Below are 23280 nucleotides of genomic sequence, written 5' to 3'. Positions count from 1 at the left end.
GTCTTTGGGTTCTTCTGTTCCTTCTTCTGTTTATTATTTTTGGCATCTCTTACTTTACGCATGTTGAGTTTTAAGCGACTTTTCTTCCTTTGACTTTTTTGCCTCTGAACGTTGGGTATTGGTTTAAATGCTAAAGCAGATTGATCCACATTTTTTCTGTTTTTGTTAGATTCATTTTCATGGACCATCTGAGCCGGTGATCTGCTGCAGACGCCAGGATGACGAGGGTGTCGGTGTTCTCATCATTTTCTTTTTGTTTGTTTTCAACTATTTTCTGTGTGTGTGTGTGTGTGTGTGTGTGTGATCTTGTGTGTGTGTCGTTCCTCGTGTCGGTGTGTTTATGTGTAGGCGTTGAGGCGTTCTTTGGAGCGTGTAGAGTGGATGTCGTGCAGCTCCTGCTCCTCCTTCGACTTGATGTCCTCGTACTTCTGCATCCTGCTGGCGTCCTTCAGGTAGCCCCAGTTAGCGGCTAGAGCCATCAGGAAGTGCACCTGCGGGCGGGAGGGTCACATGTCATCATTTGATGCTGACATATCATTAGGTCAGACTTCAGAGAAATTATTCCCAGTGTCAGTAACATTGTGGCTATGTCTGATTAATTAGTGATAAACTAAAATTAGATGGTAGAAAACACCCTGATAGCAATGGTATCATTATGAACTCACTCAGCAACCCCTTGACTAGAAGTGGACCAAGAGTTTACAGAAATACCACAAAGCACATGTATTCTACAAAGGTTTTAGTAGAAACAGAACCAGGTTGACTCTCCATTTGGACAAAACCAGAAGTAACCAAAAGTACCCAAAGTGTGCCACATTGGGTTTTTACCTCTTGAAAGGGAATCTGTCTACAAAATACTATCGATTCCCACTATGGGAGGTAATGTACGTACAATTCAACTTTGGTGATTTTATTTAGCCTCTACATCATTAAATTCCACCATTTGTGCACATTATAGAATCCATAAAAATAACATTTCCTCCATATGACTATTGTTAATGCATGTAGCTCCCCAGGAAAACAAGTCATTGAGACATGTTACATAACAGTGCTAAGCTAACTTTCACTTCAAGATGGCTGTACAGTGTTAATTATCTGTAGTACCACCATTACCACCACTAGATGGAGGCAAAGGACCATGTATGCAATTGAGGGAATGGCCTCACGTTCTGTTAGGCAAGTTAAGACAGACAGAGAACAAATGGAGGAGACTGAAGATGACTGTTCCCCTCCACAGGAGTGGTCCACCAACAAAGATCACCCCATAATAGTCTGAGAGGTCCCAAAGGAACCCAGAGGAACTTCTAAGCAGCTAAAGGCCTCTCTCACGTTGGCTAATGTTAGTGGTGTGATGGACAAAGACACTGCTCTCCAAAAAGAACATTTCTGACCCGTCTGCAGTTTGATCGACATCATGTGGACAAGCCAGAAGACTATTAGGACAATGTTTAGTGGACAGATCAGACCAAAGCAGAATAGTTTGGTTTAAATGAGAGGAGTCATGTTTGGAGATGAAACAACACTGCATTCCAGCATCAGAACCTCATCCCTCCATGAAACATGGGGGTGCTAATGTCCTGGTTTGGGCCTGTTTTACTTGCATCTTTTACAGATTTTACTCTGAGGGGAAACCGAGAGGAGTGTTTCCCTGTGAAGTCACCAGTTACAGAAGCGTGAAGTATTAGAACAGGTTAATAGAGCTAAGAGATCTGATCAGCTCAGACGTCTGATCAAAGGCCCACTTTGACTCTGCAGCTCTATTTATCTCGGCTACCAATCATTTTTAATCAGGGGCACAGCCAATCAGATTTGAGAACGACAGCTCACCATGGCGATGACAGCAGCTCCAGCTCCCGCCAGCGCGCACACGAACAGATGGAAGGTCAAGTCCAGCTGCAACACAAAACGAGAACCGCTTTGAGTTTAAACCTTCACACAGTGACATCTAAATCTGTGTCGCTGCTTCGTACCTCGTTGGATTCACACATCTTGAAGAACTTCTCGGATCCCGTGCACACCTTCCTCTCCTCGGAGATGCTCACCGCTCCTGATCAACACAAACATCGTCAGCGCAAGCATCCAGCTGTGGCAGAACATCTGGGTATCACCGTTACTGGAAACGCTTTAACATTCCTCCAGAAATGTTGGTCAGACTCAGCACTTAGTGTGGTGACTGGAGGCCCAGTGGTAGTTTAAATGTTGGACAGTAGGTGGCAGCACTGAGACCAAACAACAGGCATCCTAGTCTACTTTTAAATGAACATCTAGGAGAACAACATGGAGGCTTGTATAACCATTACTGTGTGAATACAGGATGCACTCACTTCATACTCTCGGACTATTATCAAACATCGTCTCCAGAGGACTTTTTTAAGCTGAACAAGTCTCATCACATTGACTGGAAACATGTCTGAACAGATGGTCTCTAATATGGCCTTCAAATTAACTTGTAATCTTAGTGTTGCACTTACTTTAGCACCTCACTGATGTGTAATATTGGTGCATTTTCTTGAATAAAATGAACCAGTATTACAACGGACTATTTTGAAATAGTGTCTCCTGAAGTTCCTAATATTACCTGAGCAGCATTTTGAGATGTTTGAGAGGTGTTTTCAGATTTTTGCATCATGGAGGTTAGATTGTCTGGAAAAGATGTCTCATTCTTGACATTTCCAAACCATTGATGGCAACACAAGAGGTATTTTTAGATTGTTAGACTTTCTGACACAAGGTATCTGGTCATCTGAATTTCTCTCTGAGCGTTTGTCGTATGAATCTGGAGAAGAACCAGGTTTATTTAGTGCTGAACACAATGATCCATGCCTGGACCAGAGAGACCTGGACCAGTGGTCACCATGGAGACTACTTCCTGGACCGGTGGTCGCCATGGAGACTACTTCCTGGACCAGTGGTCACCATGGAGACTACTTCCTACTTAATTCAAGGAGAATACGACTAGTTTTTAAATCATGTTAGTGGAAAATTAAATCAAATATTAACTTTTACATTTGAGAATACAAGATATTTTTGTCCCTTTGTTTCGTGATTTTAAAAATAAAAATCAAATAACAGTTGTTTAGCAAAAAATCACAAGAAATCTGTTTAAATCCTCCCTGAAATGTTGCTATCATGGTTGAAATTGTGTCCCAATTATCCAAACATGCTGTGATGTTAAATTAATACATGAGAAAGTAGACTCTTAGAGGTATTTAAAAACATATCATACATTTATTGGGTTATTATTTTAATTGAGCTAATTATAAACACTGTCCGAATAAAACTGAATTCACCTGCTCGTGTTGCTCCCTCACAAAATCTATCCAAAAAGCATTTTAAAAAGGCAACTGGACTTGTAGAGTTTTTTGAGAAGACGTGTCACCACTCATCCAAGTAGCTTCTTCAGTTCTAAGGGACTGGTGGAAAGTTGAGGTCTTATAAAGGAAACTCTGTGGGTAACCCATCAGAAAACTTGTTTGACTTATTTCTGTAAATGACCATAAACCAGTGCAGCTCATTTCCATTAACAGCTAGATACTTACCTGTCGTTGAGGGGGCAACTCTTTGTACCTGTCCTCTTTCCCTATGAATGGTGCTCTAACGACCCTTGTCCATCAGAGTCTCCAGTCTCAAGGTGTGCATGGGGTTTAAACTTCTTAGGGACAGAAGTTAAAACTGTATTGTAAATTGATGGCAGATTAAATCTTAGCCCACCTCCTCCTTTTGGAGAAGGTTTTTCCAATCTGACATAGATTCCTCTTCCTCTTCCTTTACTCTTCTTTCAAATCATTGATCTTGTCTGGCTAAATGCTGTTATCTTCAAAGGACTGTCCTTTGCCCTTCCGGTGTAGGTGGGCCTCTGAATTGTTTCCTGATTCTGAATTTACAATTCAGTTGCATTTTTTAAACGCTTTTTGGATATACCATGACCTGGATGACACAAAATCTAGTTGTTTCCTGATGTATTCACTTGTATTTTTTTTGTAGTTCTTTTTATAATTCTTTAGTAGGGCCAGTTTATGTTGGAACATTAAATTAAACTTTTGTTATTTCATCCTGCTACGCCTCCTTGTGTGTTTCCTGCGACTGGGTTACATCCAGTAGTTATTATTTTATTTCCGCTGTCGTCGTGCCACGTTGAACACCGTGGAGCTTTCTGCCGCTGCCAGTTTTGTTGCACACACACAGGTTTTTCCATGATGTGTGCCAGTTTGGTATTTTGGTACGTCGCCATTAACCTGCCTGCCCTCAGCGGGAGGATACGAGCGCTGTCGGTAATCAGGCGATATCCAGGATGATGCATTTCTTCACCGACAGAAGAGACACGACGACTGTGAACTAATCTGACCAACAGAATCTGCCGATTACACCAGGAAGTCTCTGTTTAAGGCTGTGACATGATTCATGTTACAGATAAACTGCATTAAGATCCCTTCATTTTTTAGCACATTTTTTTTTGTACTTGTCAGTCATACACTCATAAACCCATTATGGCATTTACTAAAGTATTCAGCTGCATTATATAAATCCATTTCTAAAGATACGAGACTTCCATGAACAGGAATCGTTATAAAGTTGACCATTTGATTAAATTCCTCCGCCCACATTTTCATTGTGGCTGAAAGTTGATCTGGAGTCTCTCTGCTGGGAACTGATTCTACTCCATCAAAGATCTGCCAAGCCAAGCCCCGCCCTCGTTTGGGGGAGGGGCTTAATGTGGTAATGGCCAGATGAGTAACCGTAGTCATACATGTCATACATTATCTTGTTTAGGGTAATTAAGTAGCTAATATTATTTTGTCTAGGGTAATGAAATGGCTAATGCTATCTTGTTTAGCCTATTTAAATGGTTAACGTTATCTTGTTTAGGCCAACATAGCAGCTAATGTTATAATGTTTAAGTAAAGTGGATAATATTATCTTGTTTAGCCTAATTAAGTGGTTTTATCTTGTCTAGGCATTTTCTTGTTTAGGCTAACATAGCAGCTAACGTTATCTTGTTTTTGCTAATATAATGGCTTACACTATCTTGTTTAGACTAATATAGCAGCTAACGTATAGGGAAATATAGTGGTTAGCATTATCTTGTTTATGCTAACTGCATGACCAACATCCTATTTAGGCTATTTAATGTTGCTAATATTATCTTGTTTATGCTAATTAAATGGCTTTTATCTTGTTCAGGCTAACATAGCTACTCTTTTTATTATCTTGTTATATAGCCTATAGCCTATATTTTTAGGCTAATGAAATAGCTGATGTTATCCCGTTTTAGCATCAGTAGCGGCTTAAAAATACTCAGACATAGTGTATTAAAGTTGTCATGGACTCTCTCTGTTGAAAATATCTGCCGGACCAATCGGATTGTTTGGGGCGGGGCTTCATGTGGTGGTAAACTAAATGTCTCTGATTGGCTGGAGGGCTATCCAATTTTTTTTCTCTGTCTGTATTAATTGGAACATGCCCTAGAATGAAATCCAGATGTTACCAGACTGAGTGAGTCTGGCTACGTCAGGCTAGCTAACAGCATCTCTATGTCTAGACTTCTGCCTCTCAGAAAATCTGTGGACGGTCCTGAAGATGGAAGTTCAGACCTAAAGTCTATTTTATGTCACTGTCATGACTGTACACACCAAACTGACGCAGGTCCAGGCAGAGGCTGGTTCCCTCCACCAGGCTGGTGTTCTGACACATGGACCAGACGTTGAAGTACATGAAGACGGGCAGGCTGGTGAACGCTGTGACTCCCAGCCACACCAGGAAGAACAGGTAGGCCAAGAACATCAGCTGCAGATACAGAGTGGAGAATCAGTTAAATAATCACCATGACAGATTATCAACACCTGAGACTTAAGGACATTCATCTGAATAAGAGGAGACTTTTCTATCCAAAAAGTACAGTTCTTTGCAGCCTTTTATTCTCATTTTGTCAGTGACAATTAAATTCACTCTGTATGTGATCCATAAACACTGTTGTACAGGTGTGAATGTATGGTGCTGCTTGAAGGTTTGGACATCCTCCATTTTCCACATTTCTGCATAAAAATGACTCAAAAACATCAATGGATGAATCTTCACACAAGTCCTGAAAGTAGACAAAGAGAACCCCATCAAACCCATCAGCATCTCAGAACTGAAGTAGTTCTGTTCTGAGGAATGGGCTAAAATTCCTCCTCAATTTTTGTTTCATTTGTTTGATTGGGTTCTCTTTGTTTACTTTCAGGACTTGTGTGAAGATTCATACACTGATGTTCTGACTAATTTTTATGAAGAAATGTAGAAATATCTGCAACGGCGCTAATGTTAGGGTTAGGGTTAAGATCAAACCACAGCTTTGTGTGCGTTGTCTCCAGAGGCCTGCAACAGAAATCCTTCTGTCTCAACTGTAACTACAGATCTGAAGAAACATTTTACAGACAACATCTTGTCTCCCTCTGTCTCCCTCCCCCACATGAATCAGACGTGACCGACTGAGAGATGCCACATGGAGACAAAAGACATATCAGGATGACGCACTGAATGTGTCCGTGGTTCGCTGCACTTTAGTCTACAAAACTTCAGTCAGTGGATGGAACGGGTGAGTGTCTGAGGATCAAAATCTTCAAAAATGGTTCCATTTAACTAAATTAGTTTTGGACAAATTTCTGTTTGGTGGCGTTGCTGGTTCTTCTAGCACAGAAGAACGAGACACGTCAGGGTTTCTGTTAGCAGCTCTCTTTACCCTCTAAGCTTGTGCAAATTGACCTTGTCTATAATATGTAAGGTAAACTGCAAATTACACAATGGTGTCGTCACTTCCTCCTCCACTGGTCAAACAGACACTAGTATCCTGGGGATATGGGCAACGCCATCTTGTTTGAGTTTGGATCCAGAGTCTGAGCAGTGCTATTATTGATGACCCCCCCACACCTGCTCTAGACACTCTGGTGATTGGTTAATACTGTGCCCTGGTCTACTTCCACCAGTTACTACGAAAAGTTTGATTATAGACTGCACTTATTTCTTATTTCTACTCTCACGTTCCTATGGGACCACTTGTTCATTCGCAACTGCCAATCATCGTGATGTCGCTTCCTGTTTTTATAGCATCATTTAACTAAGACTTGAATATACATCAGTATTATATTAACTACCTAAAATGACTGAAACCATCTTTAAAATAACATTTATTTGACGTGCAGTTTGGCCAACCCACTAACATGGGGGGGTCACCAGGGGGCGCTCCACATGCTTTGGCTTCACTTCAGAGGAGGAGCTGTCATGGCATCCATCTTTTTCACAGTCTATGGTTTTTAAAGAGTAAAACAATAATTAACCAGGCGATTAGTTTTTCTTACAAATGCAGTCAGGCAGCGTCCGCAGGCGGTGATCTTGAACTCCCCGTAGAGATCCCTGATGGCTCCAGTGGTGAAGAAGCCCTCCACCAGCAACAGCACTCCAAACACAAAGAAGCCAGCTGCAAGGCCATAAATGATGTACTTCAGGATGTCAATACTGTGGAGGACACACACACACACAGTGGCTGTGATTAATGAGTGTTGGTTTATTTTCATGTTAGACTGCGTCCTGAAGTGTTATTTACAGACTTAATGAGCATCTTTAGCTAAATCACCATGTGTTACGGCCAAATAGCAAGTCAGAGATAAATCTGAGATGGAAGGAGGGCAAAGCTTCCAGAGTTTCCCTCCTTTATGATTGTTTAAAAAAATGCCTGCAAAAGAAATTAGTGTGAAGATGTGTTTTTAGAGTTGAACTAATGATGAGGTGTAGAGGTTATGGAGGTAATCTGGAATAAATCCATTCTCTCTCGTGGGGTAAACATCAGGCGAGGAGTTTCCAGGAGGGACAGAAACATGGAGGTAGAAAAACAAGCTGGAATCCATGTGGACAGCAACGTTGGAGACGTGAAGACATCTTGCTCATCTTCGTCTACTCTAGACATTCAGGACTAGAAACTAACATGGAGGAGACAATACTTTTACTACTCCTGTTCTTTGTCCTTCTTCCTCTTCTTCCTCCTCCTCCTCCTCCTCCTTCTCCTCTTTCTTTCTGGTGCTCCTCTTCCTTCTTCTCCTCTCTACTTCTTCTTCTCTTCCTATCTCCTCCTCCTTTTACTCTCTCCTTCTTCTAGTCCCTCCTCTCTCCCCTTGTCCTCCTCCTACTCTTCCTCCTTTTTCTCCTTCTCCTCCTGCTTCTTCTCCTTCTTCTGTTCTATTTCTAGCAGGTGTCATGCTCCTCCTCATGAGAACCTCTTCATCAATAAAGTGATTAGCATTTTAATGTGAACACATGTTAACGTGAATCATATCATCTGATTTGGTCTCCATGGTAACAGTTCATCTCTGATCACAGTCACTGGTCACTGGAAGATAACGCAGCGTTTAGTACATTTACAACACTCGTCTCTTCTTCTCTGGTTTCATCTGCTGCAGACTCGAGCTCCACTCTATGAACCTGTACCGAAGGAGGGAGCAGTCACTCACATGATGAAGACATCCAGCGTATCTCCGGGGGCCCTGATGACCTCGAAGTAGTTCTGGAGGATGGTGACGGTGCCGCTCAGCGCCTCGTGGCCACACCCACAGAACAAGGCCACGCCCATGTAGAGGAGGATGGTGGCGATGAGGGAGGCCCAGGGCAGACTGCCCACGCATCGCTCACAGCACTCCTTACAGCCTGAACACACACACACACAGCATCATTAGCATCTTTAGCATTAGCACAGCAGCTGACACAGTGATGATGATGATGACGATGATGATAATAATGATGATGACGATAAGAGGGAAATCTTCAGAACCAAATGATCTGATGATATAGATATAGGATATAGATAGATTATGGTTGATTAGCCTCTGTTTTGTCCATGGAGTATAGAGCCCAGTACTGAGACTCCATTAAAAACTGGAATCAGCCACTCATCAGACAGGTGAGGATAGAGAGCACCATTCAAATACTTCTTTCAGGGGCAACCGACACACTGTTTGCAGGTAAAACTGACGAAGACATGACGACTTTAGGGAGTTACAGAAACGTTAGGTCATTATCGACAGAGCAAATCCAAAGTTTGCAGCAGATTTACGAGATAAAACTCTACCAGCAACAAACCCTCCTCCCTTCCTTCCCATCACAGAGAGGTTATCGTAGCACACAGCTCTGGACTGTTGAGTCGAAGAGTCATTGAGTGCCTGGCAGTCAGTGGTGGCGAAGGGTTACCTGTGATCACTCTTTCTGTGCTATGAATGATTCATTCTCCACCTGCCACGTTATATAACTGTAAAGCAGCTGGGAATGATGAACAGGGACCTTATCAGTAGAGCTGAGTGTTTCTGATCTGTGTGTTTCTGATCTATAGAGCTGAGAGTTTCTGATTTGTGTGTTTCTGATCTGTGTGTTTCTGATATGTAGAGTTATGTGTTTCTGATCTGTAGAGCTGAGTGTTTCTGATTTATGTGTTTCTGATCTGTATAGTTATGTGTTTCTGATCTGAAGAGCTGTGTATTTCTGATTTTAGAGATTTTTGTTTCCCTCTATATGGCCTGCTTAAGGTGTTCCCTGCCACTTAATTCATCATTTATATATCACTGCTCCTATATTCATAGACACTAGTAAGCAGTTTATGAATGCAGATACACTTTATTTTTTACTAATTCATAATGATGTGTTTAATATTTGTATTTTCATACTTTATTTTTATACTACAGGTTATAATTTCTAAATTAAATATCATGAAGGAGTCGTCATTGTTCCACATTGTCGCACGTGTGCTAAGTGTATTATTAAATTGCTTATGAACATTCTTTCTTACTGTAAAGCTTGTACAAATGAGATAAAAGTGACAGTGCACACTACATATAATGAAAAAATAAACTGATAAAAATCCTCATAAAATAGCGTTTTCCGTAAAGACAAACTAATTACTGCATTTATAAACTGTCTACTACTGTCTATTTATGTTGGAGCAATACTTTATAAATAATGAATGAGCTAAGATAAGATAAGATAACCATCATAAACCACCATTGCCCTAGAAACTCTGGAGGTATCAGGCTCTGTTAAGCGCCTCGAGACAATTTGCCATTGATGCTAGAGAAATAAATAAAATTTTAGAAATTAATTAACTTAGATGTCCACTGATAATATAGCAATATTCTGCATCTGCATTTTAGGCTTTCAAACATCACACGCTGAAGCCTACATGAAGACATAGCTGCAAACCTACAGGAAGCAAGAGAAAGACTGTGTGTGTGTGAGTGAGTCATCCTGCTGCTCAGGTTTAATTGACCAGCCTTGTTGCCATGACAACAGGGGTGTGGCAGGAGCCTGCTGACCCACTTTGCCTGTAGCGTCGTCATGGCAACAGCGGGGCTCTGCCAGCGTTACAGTCACAGCGATGCACATTTTCACACACACCGAGCGTCCATTTTCATAGACACAGAGGAAGTCTGCTCTCGCATCTCGCTGTTGTCTCCGTTTTGTGGAAACAACCGGCGCACAGATACGCCAAATTTGTAGTGAGGGGGTGCAAACATGGCCGCTGTGCACTGTGGGAAGGTACCATTTCGCACTCACATAAAACCTCACAAAGTCGCTACATGAGCTACAGGCTGATTTCGGTTTCTTTGTGCTCACATCTTAGACCCGTTCACACATGAAGAAGGACTGATACAGCGGCACGTTTATACTGCGTCTATATATTCTCCTCATCTGCAAATATCTACATTTGTAGTTGTGTTTCTGACGCCGTGTGTGTCTGTGAGCATTTGTGAGTGTGTGTCCTGAATTGCAGCCATGTTTTAATCCTCGTCATATTTCCATATTTGGGCTTTAAACGCAGCAAGGACCCAGTGACCCGGTAAAAAGTGGGACAGGCTGAACACAAGCGGCTGCGTACGGCGTCTATATGAGTATGTTCTCTTTGTTTAGGAAGAATCGGACACGATAAGAGGAATCCATCCGCTGTTCCACTCCTTAAAAGGACTGTAGGGTTCAGAAGGTGACATTGATCAATTGTGTTAAATAAAAATGTATTTTAGTTTATGATAAATGCCAGTTTATTTGTTTTACTTTATTAACAATATCATTTGGGGCTCATTTCTTTATTTATGTGAAGATTATATGTATTGGAAAGCCATTGGCGGCTTTCTGATTGGTGGACAGTGGACCAATCAGAAGGCCAACAATTGGTCAATTATCATGGTGACAAAAATTTTAATTCAAGTTTAAGTAGATTGTCATCTGCATAGACTTTGACTTATTTCCATAAACACAAATTATCAACTACTTCTATTACAAAAAAAAATAAAAAACAAAGAAAAGAAGAAGTGGACTTGTTGGGTTTATACTTAAATTTGACCTTTTGATTTTCGTCCAGGTGTCTTTTTGACTGACAAATCTTTGAATTAACTGGCCACAACAGAAATATAGGAAACTGGAACACAACAATGTGTAGAAACCCTCTAAATAGAGGTCTGCAGACCAACCAGAACCCCGTCAAAGGGTCAGCTTGATGTAGTTGATCAATTTCCTCCAGTTCCACATGAGTATCAGGTGATTAACAGACTCTAGTCATGTGACCTTTGGCTGGACACCACCCACAGATGCTTCTGATAAAAACCTAAACCAGTGATTTAGAGGTGAAGACTTGAAGGAAACGTCTTCTAGTTGATCATTTGCCATGCGTTAATGGATGTAAATCAGAGTCTATGCAGATGACACTCTACTTAAAACCTGAGCTTTATTTTAGACCGGTTGTCTTTTTGACCTAGAAATCAGAAATATAGAAAGTCGGGATAAATGGTAGGAGCCCTCGTATTAGTGGTTGGCAGACCAATCAGAGGGCCAACAAAGGGTTAACTTGATGTAGCTGACTAGAAACCAAACAAGTCTAGATAAATGGTAGACGTAGTTTATAATTTTTCACACATTTTTGGAAATAAATCAGACTCTAAGCAGATGGCACAGATACTTAAACTTCCATTCTTGTCCAGAATGTCTTGTCTTGTCTTCTTGGCCTACAAATCTTGGACACAACTGGCCAGACTGACATTAGATTTACCACCATTGCCAAGATAAAATTAATATTGCTCGCATATTTGCACTTAATTTGCACAAGCAAGTATGTGCTGAACTGATTTCAACTTTTGTGTTTCAGGTTCCGAAGGACTACGTTTTGCCAGCTCATTAGAGAGAACCTGTTGTTAGTAGAGCAGCAAGGATACGCTGATTAATTATGTGAAAAAGAATCTGCCCTCATTTTAATTAAACTTTCAGTCATTTTTTTTTAAAGTAGAACAAGAAATCTTTGCTGGTTTGAGTGTTGGTGACAACGAACTGATTATCTCAAACACACATTCAGAGCTTCACATTGAACCCCGGTGCTCATTAGACAGCAATTTGGACAGCACCGTCAATTGTGGTTGTCCAACAGAGAACATAGCTGCTGTGTGTTTGTGAAGATCACTGTGTCTCAGCTCTGAGGGAGGATCACTGGGGTCTCTCGGACAGATACACTAATACAGACACAGAAAGAGAGAGAGAATCGCACACAGTGGCCTGAAGATGCACTCAAGAGTCAAAGACCTGTCCTAATGGAAAATGACAGGTTCAGGCCCATTGCACCATTAAGACGGAGCTGCAGCTCAGTGCAGAGTGTAACCCAGATAAACATGCATGTAGACCGGAAAGAATCAAACTGACGTCATCTGCAGGCGAAGCTTCTCTTCACTCTAAAGTTGTTTAAAGTGTTTTCCACGTTAGAGATTCTCCTGTTTCATGGAATCTTCTGTGGCATGGCCTCCTGAAACAATTCTTTCAGTTTGATGCTGGCCTTCAAATTGTTTGTTCATCATAAATCCGTGATCATCTCCCTCAGGGACGTGGTCCCTAATAAGATGTGTTAATAAACCATTCACAGTGTGAATTAGAGGAACCATGGGCTTTTAAAGGACATTAGATATGAGTTGGTAGGTACTCACAAATATCTTAGACACATCGGTTACCTCACGCAGGCCAAGGACATGTCAGGTTAATTGGTGGCTCTAATTTAGGTGTACCCAACATCTCACCCAATGACAGCTAGGATGTACACCGATCGGCCACAACATTAAAACCACTGACAGGAGAAGTAAATAACATCAACCATCTTGTGACAATTCAGTGTTCTGCTGGGAAACTTTTGAACCTGGCATTCACTCATGTGGATGTTACTTAGACATGCAGCACCCACCAAGACCAGACCAGGCACCCCCACCCCATAGCAATGACACTTCTTGATGGCAGCAGCCATCCCCAGCAGGATGCAGCCTGACACAAGCACACACACAAAAACAAACAAAAAAAACAAAAAACATGAAGAACAGCACAAGGTGTTGACCTGGCCTCCAAATTCACTAGATCCCAAACTGATCAAGTATCCCCCACTAACAACATTCTGTTGACACCATAGGACACCCTCAGAAGGCCCATGTCTATTCTCATATATGTGTCACAACTGCTTTGGAGGCACAAGGGAGACCGACACAATATTAGGAAGATGGTCATAATGTTATGCCTGATATGTGTATAACCTAACCATAACCAATAATGTGTGTCATGAGCATTTACAACATCTTTTAAGTGTCTTATAAACTATCTATTGTTATCTAATGTCTTGTAAAGCCCTGTAAGCTCATTATTCTCAAACATAATTAACAGCGAATAATTCATTAACACATTTACTATGTCTATCTTACCAGCTATACTTATATTGGTCATCACTAACCACAGTGTAAGAAATATCAAAATACTGTCTTTATGAGATGTATCCCGACCTATAACCCTAACACTTAATGTGTGCTATGCAATAATTTAGCAATAATTTTTTAAGTGTGGACAACTGTGCATCTCACAGCTCTTCAGTTGGTTTTGCTTGTTTGTTTAATAAAGGTGCCTGAACGCCACAGCCAGACGTTTTTAAACAAAAAACTCAACATCTTTATCGTTTAGCTTAATTAACTGGATCCAGAAGGTCCACACACCGTGGTTTTATGTTCCTGCCTCAAAGCTTCTAGTTTTCCTAAAGCACACAGAGTATTCAGAAGGAAAGAGCTCTGCTCCACCATTTTTAGAACCTCCCACACTGACCAAATGTATTTATCAGCTCCTCCATCCACAGAGATAACACAGAAACAAAAGCCTTGTTCAGACCTTCACACTAACATCCATCCTGATCTGATCACTGGTGTCCATCTTAAAGTCCAGGTGTGAACACTGATCTGCTGTCAGACCACATGTGGAGGTGGTCTGGGACACATGTGACCTCCTTCCTTTGGCAGTGTGAACACACAGTGAGTCCTGGGTCACATTAAAGACCACCTACTCAACAGGGCTGATCTGTGGAAAAGGAGTTTAACTCATTCTTTCAACCACTATTAGAAATGATCACCTGAATAAGTGATGTCTGTTCATTGGTAACAAGAGACTTTTATTTTTATTTTATACAGAAAAGATTCTGACATTGGAGCTGATAACTGGCTAAAGAAGAAATAAATCTAAACAAATGTTAACTCAGATGAGATCCATTAGAGACAGCAGCTGGTACAATATTATACTGACCACATGATGGCGCTGCTTATTTACAGACAGACAAACTGAGATCAGATCTCAAGTGCTGGCTGGGGACGCATGTGGAGACACATTTTAATTAATACCAAGTGTGAAGACAGGTACTTAAAAATGGACAGGTGTGAATAAATGTCAATGAGAGGTCTGAATGGGGCCATAATGCATGAGGCTGTTGAGCTCCCTGAATCCAGCAGCAAAGATTGTGTTGGCGATGACGTCGTCCACAAAGAAACTCGACTCACATCTGGAAGCCTCCACGTTCAAGCACATGATATCAAAGCCGTTTATTGATCTGACACAAGCCAGGGATACAGTCTGTGATGTTTGTGTGATCAGACATAGTAGATTCCTCTGGGATAGAAAAAATATATATATAATCACATCTAAAATCATTTCCTGTTCACGTGGAACCACCTCTCATAGATCACACTGCCGTTCTTCATCTCCTAGAGAGGACATCCCTGGCAAATGTCCACCTCCAGAGATCTCCCGTGCAAAGATGGTGGTACTAGAGGAACCTCTGATACGTAAAACGACGTTCACATTTCTTTGGTAGATAATTTTTGGGTTGGCGCTGGTTGAAGTCTGGATCCCAGAGTCTCCAGCGGCAGCAGAGTGGTGGTTTAATATATTAAACTGTAGATTAACCTCCTTCACACGTTGCTGGACAGAAACACTCTGCAGAGCTCCTTGTTTCTTCTGTCAGGGGAATGAAATAAAATTACCTTCAAACAGAGAGAGAGAGAGAGAGAGAGAGAGAGAGAGAGAGAGAGGGAGATCCTTCCCTCCTCTCCCTCTCCAGTATCCAGTTTCCTCCCCCATCTCCTCCTCCTCCCCTCTGTGGGCCAGCTAAGTCAATTTGTATTGACTTATCCCTCCCTCCATTAAGTTCCTTTCTATTAGCGGTTATAATAATGAAATGGAGATGAGAGAAATACAAAATCCACTCTCGGGCGAGTGTCCACAAGGACATCTGCAGCAAACGATAATGATATGATAACAGGCTTTTAATTTGAAAATCTATAACAACATGTCTGCCAGTGTATTTTGATTGTATGTGCAAGTGTAACTGTCACAAATGCATATGAGCTACTTTTAACATTTGGGAGTTTTTTGTGACCTGTTCAGGGTGTACCCCGCCCCTCGCCCGATAACAGGTGGGATAGGCTCCAGCATCCCCCGCGACCCTTTACAGGACGAGCGGTTACAGAAGATGAAGATGATGAGTTTTTTGTGAAAGTAAAGCCTTCCTGCAGGCAACATTGGTACTTGCTGTAAGTAGTTGTAGCTTTTATTTTGAAAACACATGGAGCTCAAAGTCCTTAGTGACGAATGTTGTTCAGGAGTTTAATCTCTTTTGAAAAGCTTGGCTTCTACACAGCCTCTTCATTAGGTCCTGGTTGTTGTTTCATGTTTTTGTTTTTAATGAGTGGTTTGGTACTTTTATTTTGAAAATCTGACGTTCTCATTGACCCTCCCTTTAGTCAGTGTAAGGGCCTTTTTTTCAACAGACCCTGTTCATCAGCTCCTGTTTGTAATCTGGAATATCTTGTTTTGAAAGTTTTGCAAACCTTCTTAGTAGTTTGCAACTCTTATTTTGAAAATCGCCTAAAGGGAATGCATTTTATATTGCCTAACAAAAGCTGGGTGATCAGTCCCCAATGAGATGAGTGCAGCTCAAACCAAAGGAGAAACTGATCAAACGGATGTATGTTTTATTTTCTTTTTAGAGTTTGTGTTGTTGTCATGTGGGGATATGATGAAATGTTATCAAAAACTCTCTGGCCTCCCTCTCCTCTCATCCCAGTTCAAGACTCTGGCTAAAGCTGATGCACCATTAGTGTTCCTCCACCATTACTTCTTTAACCTGTGGTGGGTTAAGATAGGTATATAGGTAGGTAGGTAGGTAGGTAGGTAGGTAGATTCAGTAAAATTAACGTTTTTACAGTTTTATTGTGAAAATTGGCCTTTTACGAAGAAAATAAAAAAGCTCTGATGACATTACATAATCATATATCCATGAAATCCTGTCTGCCACCTCTTTTTCCATGTGACTGTACAGGCCATGATCTGTGGTCACTGAATACTATACTGAATACTATCCTATACTGAATACTGGCTGCAAACTCCTGTTAAATTGATCTTAATTTCACTCTTTAAATATTATTAACCAATTACCCTTTAATTTCAATTTTAAAGCAGTTTTAAAATGTTGACATTATTATCAATGACTAAATACACAGTCTCATCAGTTCTTCATCTGGATTTCATTATGAACCATTTTTCAACCGATACAGAGAAAACAGTAAACAGTTGATTCGTGATTGGTTTATTTGGACACTAATTCAACTCCACGGTGCTCAGATGACGTGTTTGGCTACTGTCCATCACCACATAAAGCCCTGCCCACTGAATTACCATCCATCCTGATCAATCTAAATTAAGTACACACCTGACGTTAATTAAAATGTGTCTCCACATGCGTCCCCAGCCAGGACTTGACATCTGATCTCAGTTTGTCTGTCTGTAAATAAGCAGCGCCATCATGTGGTCAGTAGAATATTGTACCAGCTGCTGTCTCTAATGGATCTCTACCTACCGCTGTTTCAGAACCATGAACAGCTGGTTGTTGACTTGGGGACATGATCCAGATTTTGGAACAAGCTGTAAAGTCTCTCACACGTTAAGTTCTTCTTTGTTTTAGAGACAAAGCCCAGATTAGAACTGAACCCTGGAAGCTTCAATCCTCAGAGTAAAGTCACTGCTGAGAAAGGAAACTCTGACGATAAAGGAAATAAAGACAGCAAGATTTATTGAGGAAATAAATGAATTATGAGTTAATTTGTTTAGATTTATTTCTTCTTTAGTTAGTTAACATCTCCAAGAACATAATCTTCTAAAAGGCTCTCATTACTAATGAACAAACATCACTTATTCAGGTGATCATTTCTAAAGTGGTTGAATGAATGAGTTAAACTCCTCTTCCACAGATCAGCCCTGTTGAGTAGGTGGTCTTTAATGTGACCCAGGACTCATTGTGTGTTCACACTACCAAAGGAAGGAGGTCGAATGTGTCCCAGACCACCTCCACAATGTGGACTAAGATCAGATCAGTGTTCACACCTGGACTTTAAGATGGACACTAATGATCAGACCAGGATGGATGTTGATGTGAAGGTCTGAGCAAGGATTTATTTTAACTTGCTCAGGACTTAAACCTCATCTCTGGCGTTCAAACAAAGTGATAAAGGTGTGAATCAATACTTTGACAAAACAGATCTGTAAATGAAGGATCGTACATCACCGGTGTTTTATGGTTTTAAACGTGTGAGAACAGAGGGGAGGGGTAAGGCCATTGACGGCGAGACCAAACAAGAAAAAGAAGGCGACGAGGAAAGAGAGAATGAGGTAGGAACTAGTTAAATGGGCAAACAGAAGGAGAGGGGGTGATAGCTAGAAGAAGAAAAAAAAGCTGGAATGAGAAATGTTGTTTGCTTGAAACACCATGACTCCCCATTCAGCTCTGCGATTGGTTAAAACAGGCTCCTTCCAGAAAAAACACACGCCTATCACACAACAGAAGACAATGCCACAACGGCGGTACCATAGATACAGCCGTAATAGATGTTCATAGATGCTGCTACGTGGAAATAATCCTTTATTCTTTCGTCGTAATCGCCTTCGTCGTGTTTCTGAATCAGTTCAGCGGCGCCGCGAAGGGTTTCAGACTGGAGGTGTGATGGAGAAAATGGACACGCCCATTTTTAGCGCCAACAACAACAACAGTAATGACAATGGGAGGATGGATTAAAAAAATATAAATGGAAAAACAGTAAATGCAAAAACAGCTGGCACAGAGTCAGACATCTGCTCTCGATTAAATTGAAGTTTCATCTATCTTAAGGCAAAAATGGATGAAGATAAGAAATGATGGAGGAGGGAGGGAAGGAGGTAGAGGAGAGATGAGTCAAAATAGAGGGTGAGAAAGAGAAAGGATGGATAGAGGATAGAGAGAAAACAAGAGACAGGCTGATAAATACAGGAGATCCTGGTTGAAAATGACTGAGACCTAACGGCTGATGAGAAAAGTGAGAGATGGGGGGGAGGGGGGTTGAAGAAAATGGAGGGAAATGGCAGGCAGCGCCACAGACGGCAAATAAAGAGGGGGGAGAGCGAGGGAGCGAGGGAGAGAGGAGAGGGAAAGGCGTTCAGACAAGCGTGAAGCGTCAACAATGGAGGCTAACAAAGAAAATCCCACTGGAGGCATCAATCAGTGCCCCACTTATCCCTCGTCCCTCTGATTTTTAGCCTTTATTTCAAGGGTTTTTTTTTTGCCCCGCGCTCCCTCCTTCTATCACCCCCGACTCCCCCGCTGCCAGCCACTCCCACCACTCCTCCATCCATCCATGCATCCATCCATCTGTCCATCCATCTGTCCATCCAGCCTCCAAAACAACACCAACCCTCGTCCTCCTCTCCGCCAAAACAATCTGCTCGTTTCTGCATCCGTTCATGGAAACGCACACAAAAACAGCCTCTAATCATCCGAACGACACACGGCTCCATTAATATTTCCAGCCTGTCTGTCTTTGGCAATTTCTGCCAAAAACAACAACAACAACAATGACAATGAGGGGAAACAGCCAGAGTGAATTGGATCAAGAAAAATGTCTAAATGACATGAACAAATTAAACAAAAAAAAATAAATAAAATGAAATGTAAAGGTTCGGTTTCTTTTTCTGCAGGACATGTACACTGCCCTCTTTTCTCTGCCCACAACACACACACACAAAGGAATCCCAGGACACCGAGAGGGATGGATGAACAGAACAATGGCATGACAGATAATAACGACGGAAGATGAAAATGAACGCTTTCCTCTTTCGTCCTACCTTTCTGGCTTTGCGATTCATCCATGTTTTCCTCCATTGTGGCAGGTTACAGTCCCTTTGTCTCTGTTTCGTGTGAAGCTGTTTAAAGCCCCTCGCTCGCTCTCAGCTCGGTGTGACTGTGTGGTGAGTGGGTTTTTTTTTTCCCTCCCTGCAGATGATGGAGGCTCAGGGAAGTCCCTGTATCAGTGCTGTGCTCTCTCTCCTCACTCTGCCTGTCTGGGCTTCTCGAGCATCCTCAGCTTCAGATCTCTCTGCAGATCTGTCCTGAAAGAAAGCAGCGAAAAATAAACTGATTCCGTCATATTTACTTCTTAAAGGGCTGCTTTTTACACTCACACAGTTATATAATACAAATAAAATAAATTGAAGAGGCAACGCTTGGATTTAAAATACAGACACATGAGGAAAGCGCCCACAAATTAGACAGAAGACCTCCACTAACATAACACAGATTTATTATACACGTTTTATCATTTATAGTGTTTAATAAACGTGAAGGTCCCCAGTCATCCAGGTCAGGGTTTATCCAAAAGAAAGAAGGTGAGATAAAGACTTGTGTTTCTTGAAGACGTTTCATCCAAGTCTTAAGTTTTGAAAGACTGTTGGGGGGGTTTTCAGGTCAACGTTCAACTACACCTGAAGGACAAGGGGCACTCTTTAGAGGACAACAATGTCCACATTTTATCTAGAGAAAAGAGCTGTCTTTGTTAAAGCTTTGTTCTTTGAATATAAAGAATAGAAGTTTAAGATTAAACCAAAAATATCAGTGTTTCCAGAAGACGATTCATCCAAGTCTTAAATTCTAAATGACTGGTAGGGAGATTAGGATTTTAATCCTGAACATCTGATAGAACTGAAAACGCCACTTGGATGAAACATACTCAAGAAAACCAACAAGTCCAGTTAATTTTAGTCCTGTTTTCTGGAAATATCTGCGTCATTCAGGTCATGGTTAATCCCCAAAAACCAAAGCTGAGACAAACATAGCTGGTTTCGGTTTTTATCAGGAGCATTAATGGGTGGTGTCCACCTGAAACTCACGACTCACCTGTAATTAGAGGAATCTGTTCTGATCCTGCTTCCAATGAATAGTCTTTAATGAAACACTGATGGTCAGAGACTCCAGACTCAAGATGTGAATGGTGGTGAAACCGTTTGGGAACAGATATTAAGACACTTGGGCCGATAAGGTTTCTGCAGAGACGTTGTTGTACAATGGGGTCACCCATCTCAGCTATGGTGGGCAATCTGTATATGGAAGAGGAACACATTTGTGGATGACTTGGGTGAAATGTCTTTGAGAAAACCCAACAAGTCCAGTTGTCTTTCTTCCAGCTTTAGTTTTTGGATATAGAGAATAAAGGTTTGCACATAGGTATTTGCCGTTGTTTTCATTTGTTTGTCAATACAGTTTAAGATTCATTAAGAACATGAGAAAATGTTAATAATAATAATAATAATAAATTTTATTTATAACGCACTTTACATCAAAGCAATGACCTCAAAGGGCTACAATGCACATAAAACAACATAAAGAGATTGAACTTTATAGGAGAAAACAATGACAACTAGCTGTTCGTAAGTGATCACAAAGGGGTCCATGCCATGGCAAAGTTGCGGGATGCAGAGGCATAAGTCACCAGTACTGCCCCCTATAGACCGTATTGCATATTGGCTTGTAAGGAGTGTACCACAGATTATCACTATCAAATTTCAAGCAGTTTACTGTAGTGGATGGAGCGCCCCCTACACGGCCGAATTTCACGAAACTTGGCATGATTGAACGCAAGCATATTATAATGACAGCTGCTAAATTTCATAAGGATTGGGTGAATACTTCAAAAGGTATAGTCCTTAAAGTCATATGAAATGTTTCCAGGTCACCTGTAGCAACCCTGTAGACATAATGTCACACAACTTGATGGGCGTCTACACAATATTGTACAGATTGTGTATGCCAAATTTCATGATGTTAGCTATTGCAGTTTTTGATATATATACTTATATATTAGCTTTGGAGTTATACTGTGCAACGCCATAAAAATTAATTAGACATTAACTTCGTAATCAATAACCCTGCTAAACTTATTTTGAGAACTTTTCATTATCTTTGTCCGTAAATGATACATGCCAAGTTTGGTGAGAATTGAATGAATGGGCTAGGAAGAGTTGATATTGCTTTGTGGTGCAATTTTTACAAAATGGCGGGAAAAAAATGGAAGGCGGAAATGGGCGTGGCCTAGTCCATTAGAACCAGGGCTATCTAAGGAATTAGGGGTAGAAAGAATTTTGTTTCTAAGGCACACGGTTGTTGAGATATGAGCCAAAACGTAAATTGACTTATTGTAGCGCCACCTACCTGTAGGCATGTGTATTGACATCTTTGCCAAAGTGACACGCTAGGACTTCTACCAAGTTACCAACTTTGATGCCTTTGGCCTTTGCAGTTTGTCCTGGGTAGACACTTTAAGGGAAAAAGAAAAAAACGAAGGTGAAGAAGAACAATAAACGTCGTTGCATGGACCCCTAATGATGTAATTTAAGACTGAAGGTGGGATCGACGTAGAGCTGCAGAAGATTCTAATGAGAAAATATAGACCTGCAAGTTGCATTTCCTGTAATAATCTGATGCAAATTTGTTTCAGCTGGCATTAACAGCTGTACATATTTTTCCTTTGCTCATGTGGTCTCAACCATGTGCCAAAATGTCATTAAATGTGAAGACAGGTTGTGATAAACATAGTATAGAATCAGGTCCATTTTCAGGTCCAGATTTTGTCAGAACACAAGGATCCAGATTTCAGATCCAGATGCTCTTCAGTTGCTCTCTACAGATGAAGCTCACAAGCTGGATTTGTGTGGGTGTAAGTTATTTTTTACTTAAACTGAAAAAGTAAAAGTAAGACATGTGGCTGTACCTTCTAGAGGTTTTATTATGTCCTTTAGCTGCTAACTAACAAGTTAATCCTAGATTGTAGCATCACTACTTTAGACGTGAAACATATCTGAAAAAGTGCCTCTGATCAGTAGCACAACCAGAACTTTAGTTTTATTTGAAGACTGAACCAAACTGAATGTGTCAAAGTTTGTATGAAAGCATCCGGCCTAGATACAAGTTAGGGTTTAAGGAAAGCAGAGTTTCTCTTCGGGGCAGATTTCACTTTCATGTTCAAGTTGAAAGAAAAGACTGACTGGGATCGGGGAGTGGCCAGAGAGTCGACCTAGGATAGTTATTGGATTGTATGGTTGAGAAACGGAAATGAGTATGCAGCTTTTGATGATGCAGCACTTTGTCTTTTTCTTCATTCTGGTTCTGAGAAGGTGGTGGTGTTTATGAGGAGGTTCTGTTCTCCTTCTAGGATGTTGATAGTACAGCTACTATCTACTCCTTGACTGACAAAATTCAGTCTTGGTCCTAATCATGGTGGTAAAGAAATGATCTGTTCTGTAAAAAACTGTCTAATCTTTATAATGATGAATTATACCTTTATAAAAACTGGCAACTGGATGTTAATAAATTCAGAGATTCTCAGATTGGATCGTTTTCAGACCACAGGGTCTGATCCCCAGAATATGACACCTGCTGAAGTGTACTTGAGAAAGGCACTGAACCCAGAGTTGCTCGACGTGGTTGCCACTGATATGTGAATGTACAAAAACAACAAATTAGGTTAGAATAGAATGTCTTTATTGTCGTTGTATAGGTACAACGACAATAAAGGTTAATGCCGAGTGTGAGTTTGTTAAAGCTGTGGGGAGCCTGTGAAGTCCACGAGTTTGTTCATT

At 41.1% G+C, this 23280-nt stretch overlaps 1 protein-coding gene across 1 annotated transcript; it reads right to left on the bottom strand.

Moving 5' to 3' along the window:
- Positions 1-338: 338 nt before the first annotated feature.
- On the bottom strand, positions 339-19531 carry LOC311506562 (neuronal membrane glycoprotein M6-a-like; the record flags this gene model as incomplete). Its single annotated transcript, XM_084570561.1, has 7 exons — positions 339-491; positions 1828-1893; positions 1971-2047; positions 5631-5784; positions 7335-7491; positions 8481-8673; positions 19495-19531. 7 exons carry the CDS (start codon positions 19529-19531, stop codon positions 339-341), a joined length of 837 nt encoding a protein of 278 aa, XP_084426687.1.
- Between the last annotated feature and the right edge of the window lie 3749 nt (positions 19532-23280).

This window comes from Chelon labrosus, assembly GCF_963514085.1.
Source record: "Chelon labrosus genome assembly, chromosome: 2".
NCBI classification, from domain to species: domain Eukaryota; kingdom Metazoa; phylum Chordata; class Actinopteri; order Mugiliformes; family Mugilidae; genus Chelon; species Chelon labrosus.
This window is presented reverse-complemented; position numbering and strand designations above follow the sequence as displayed.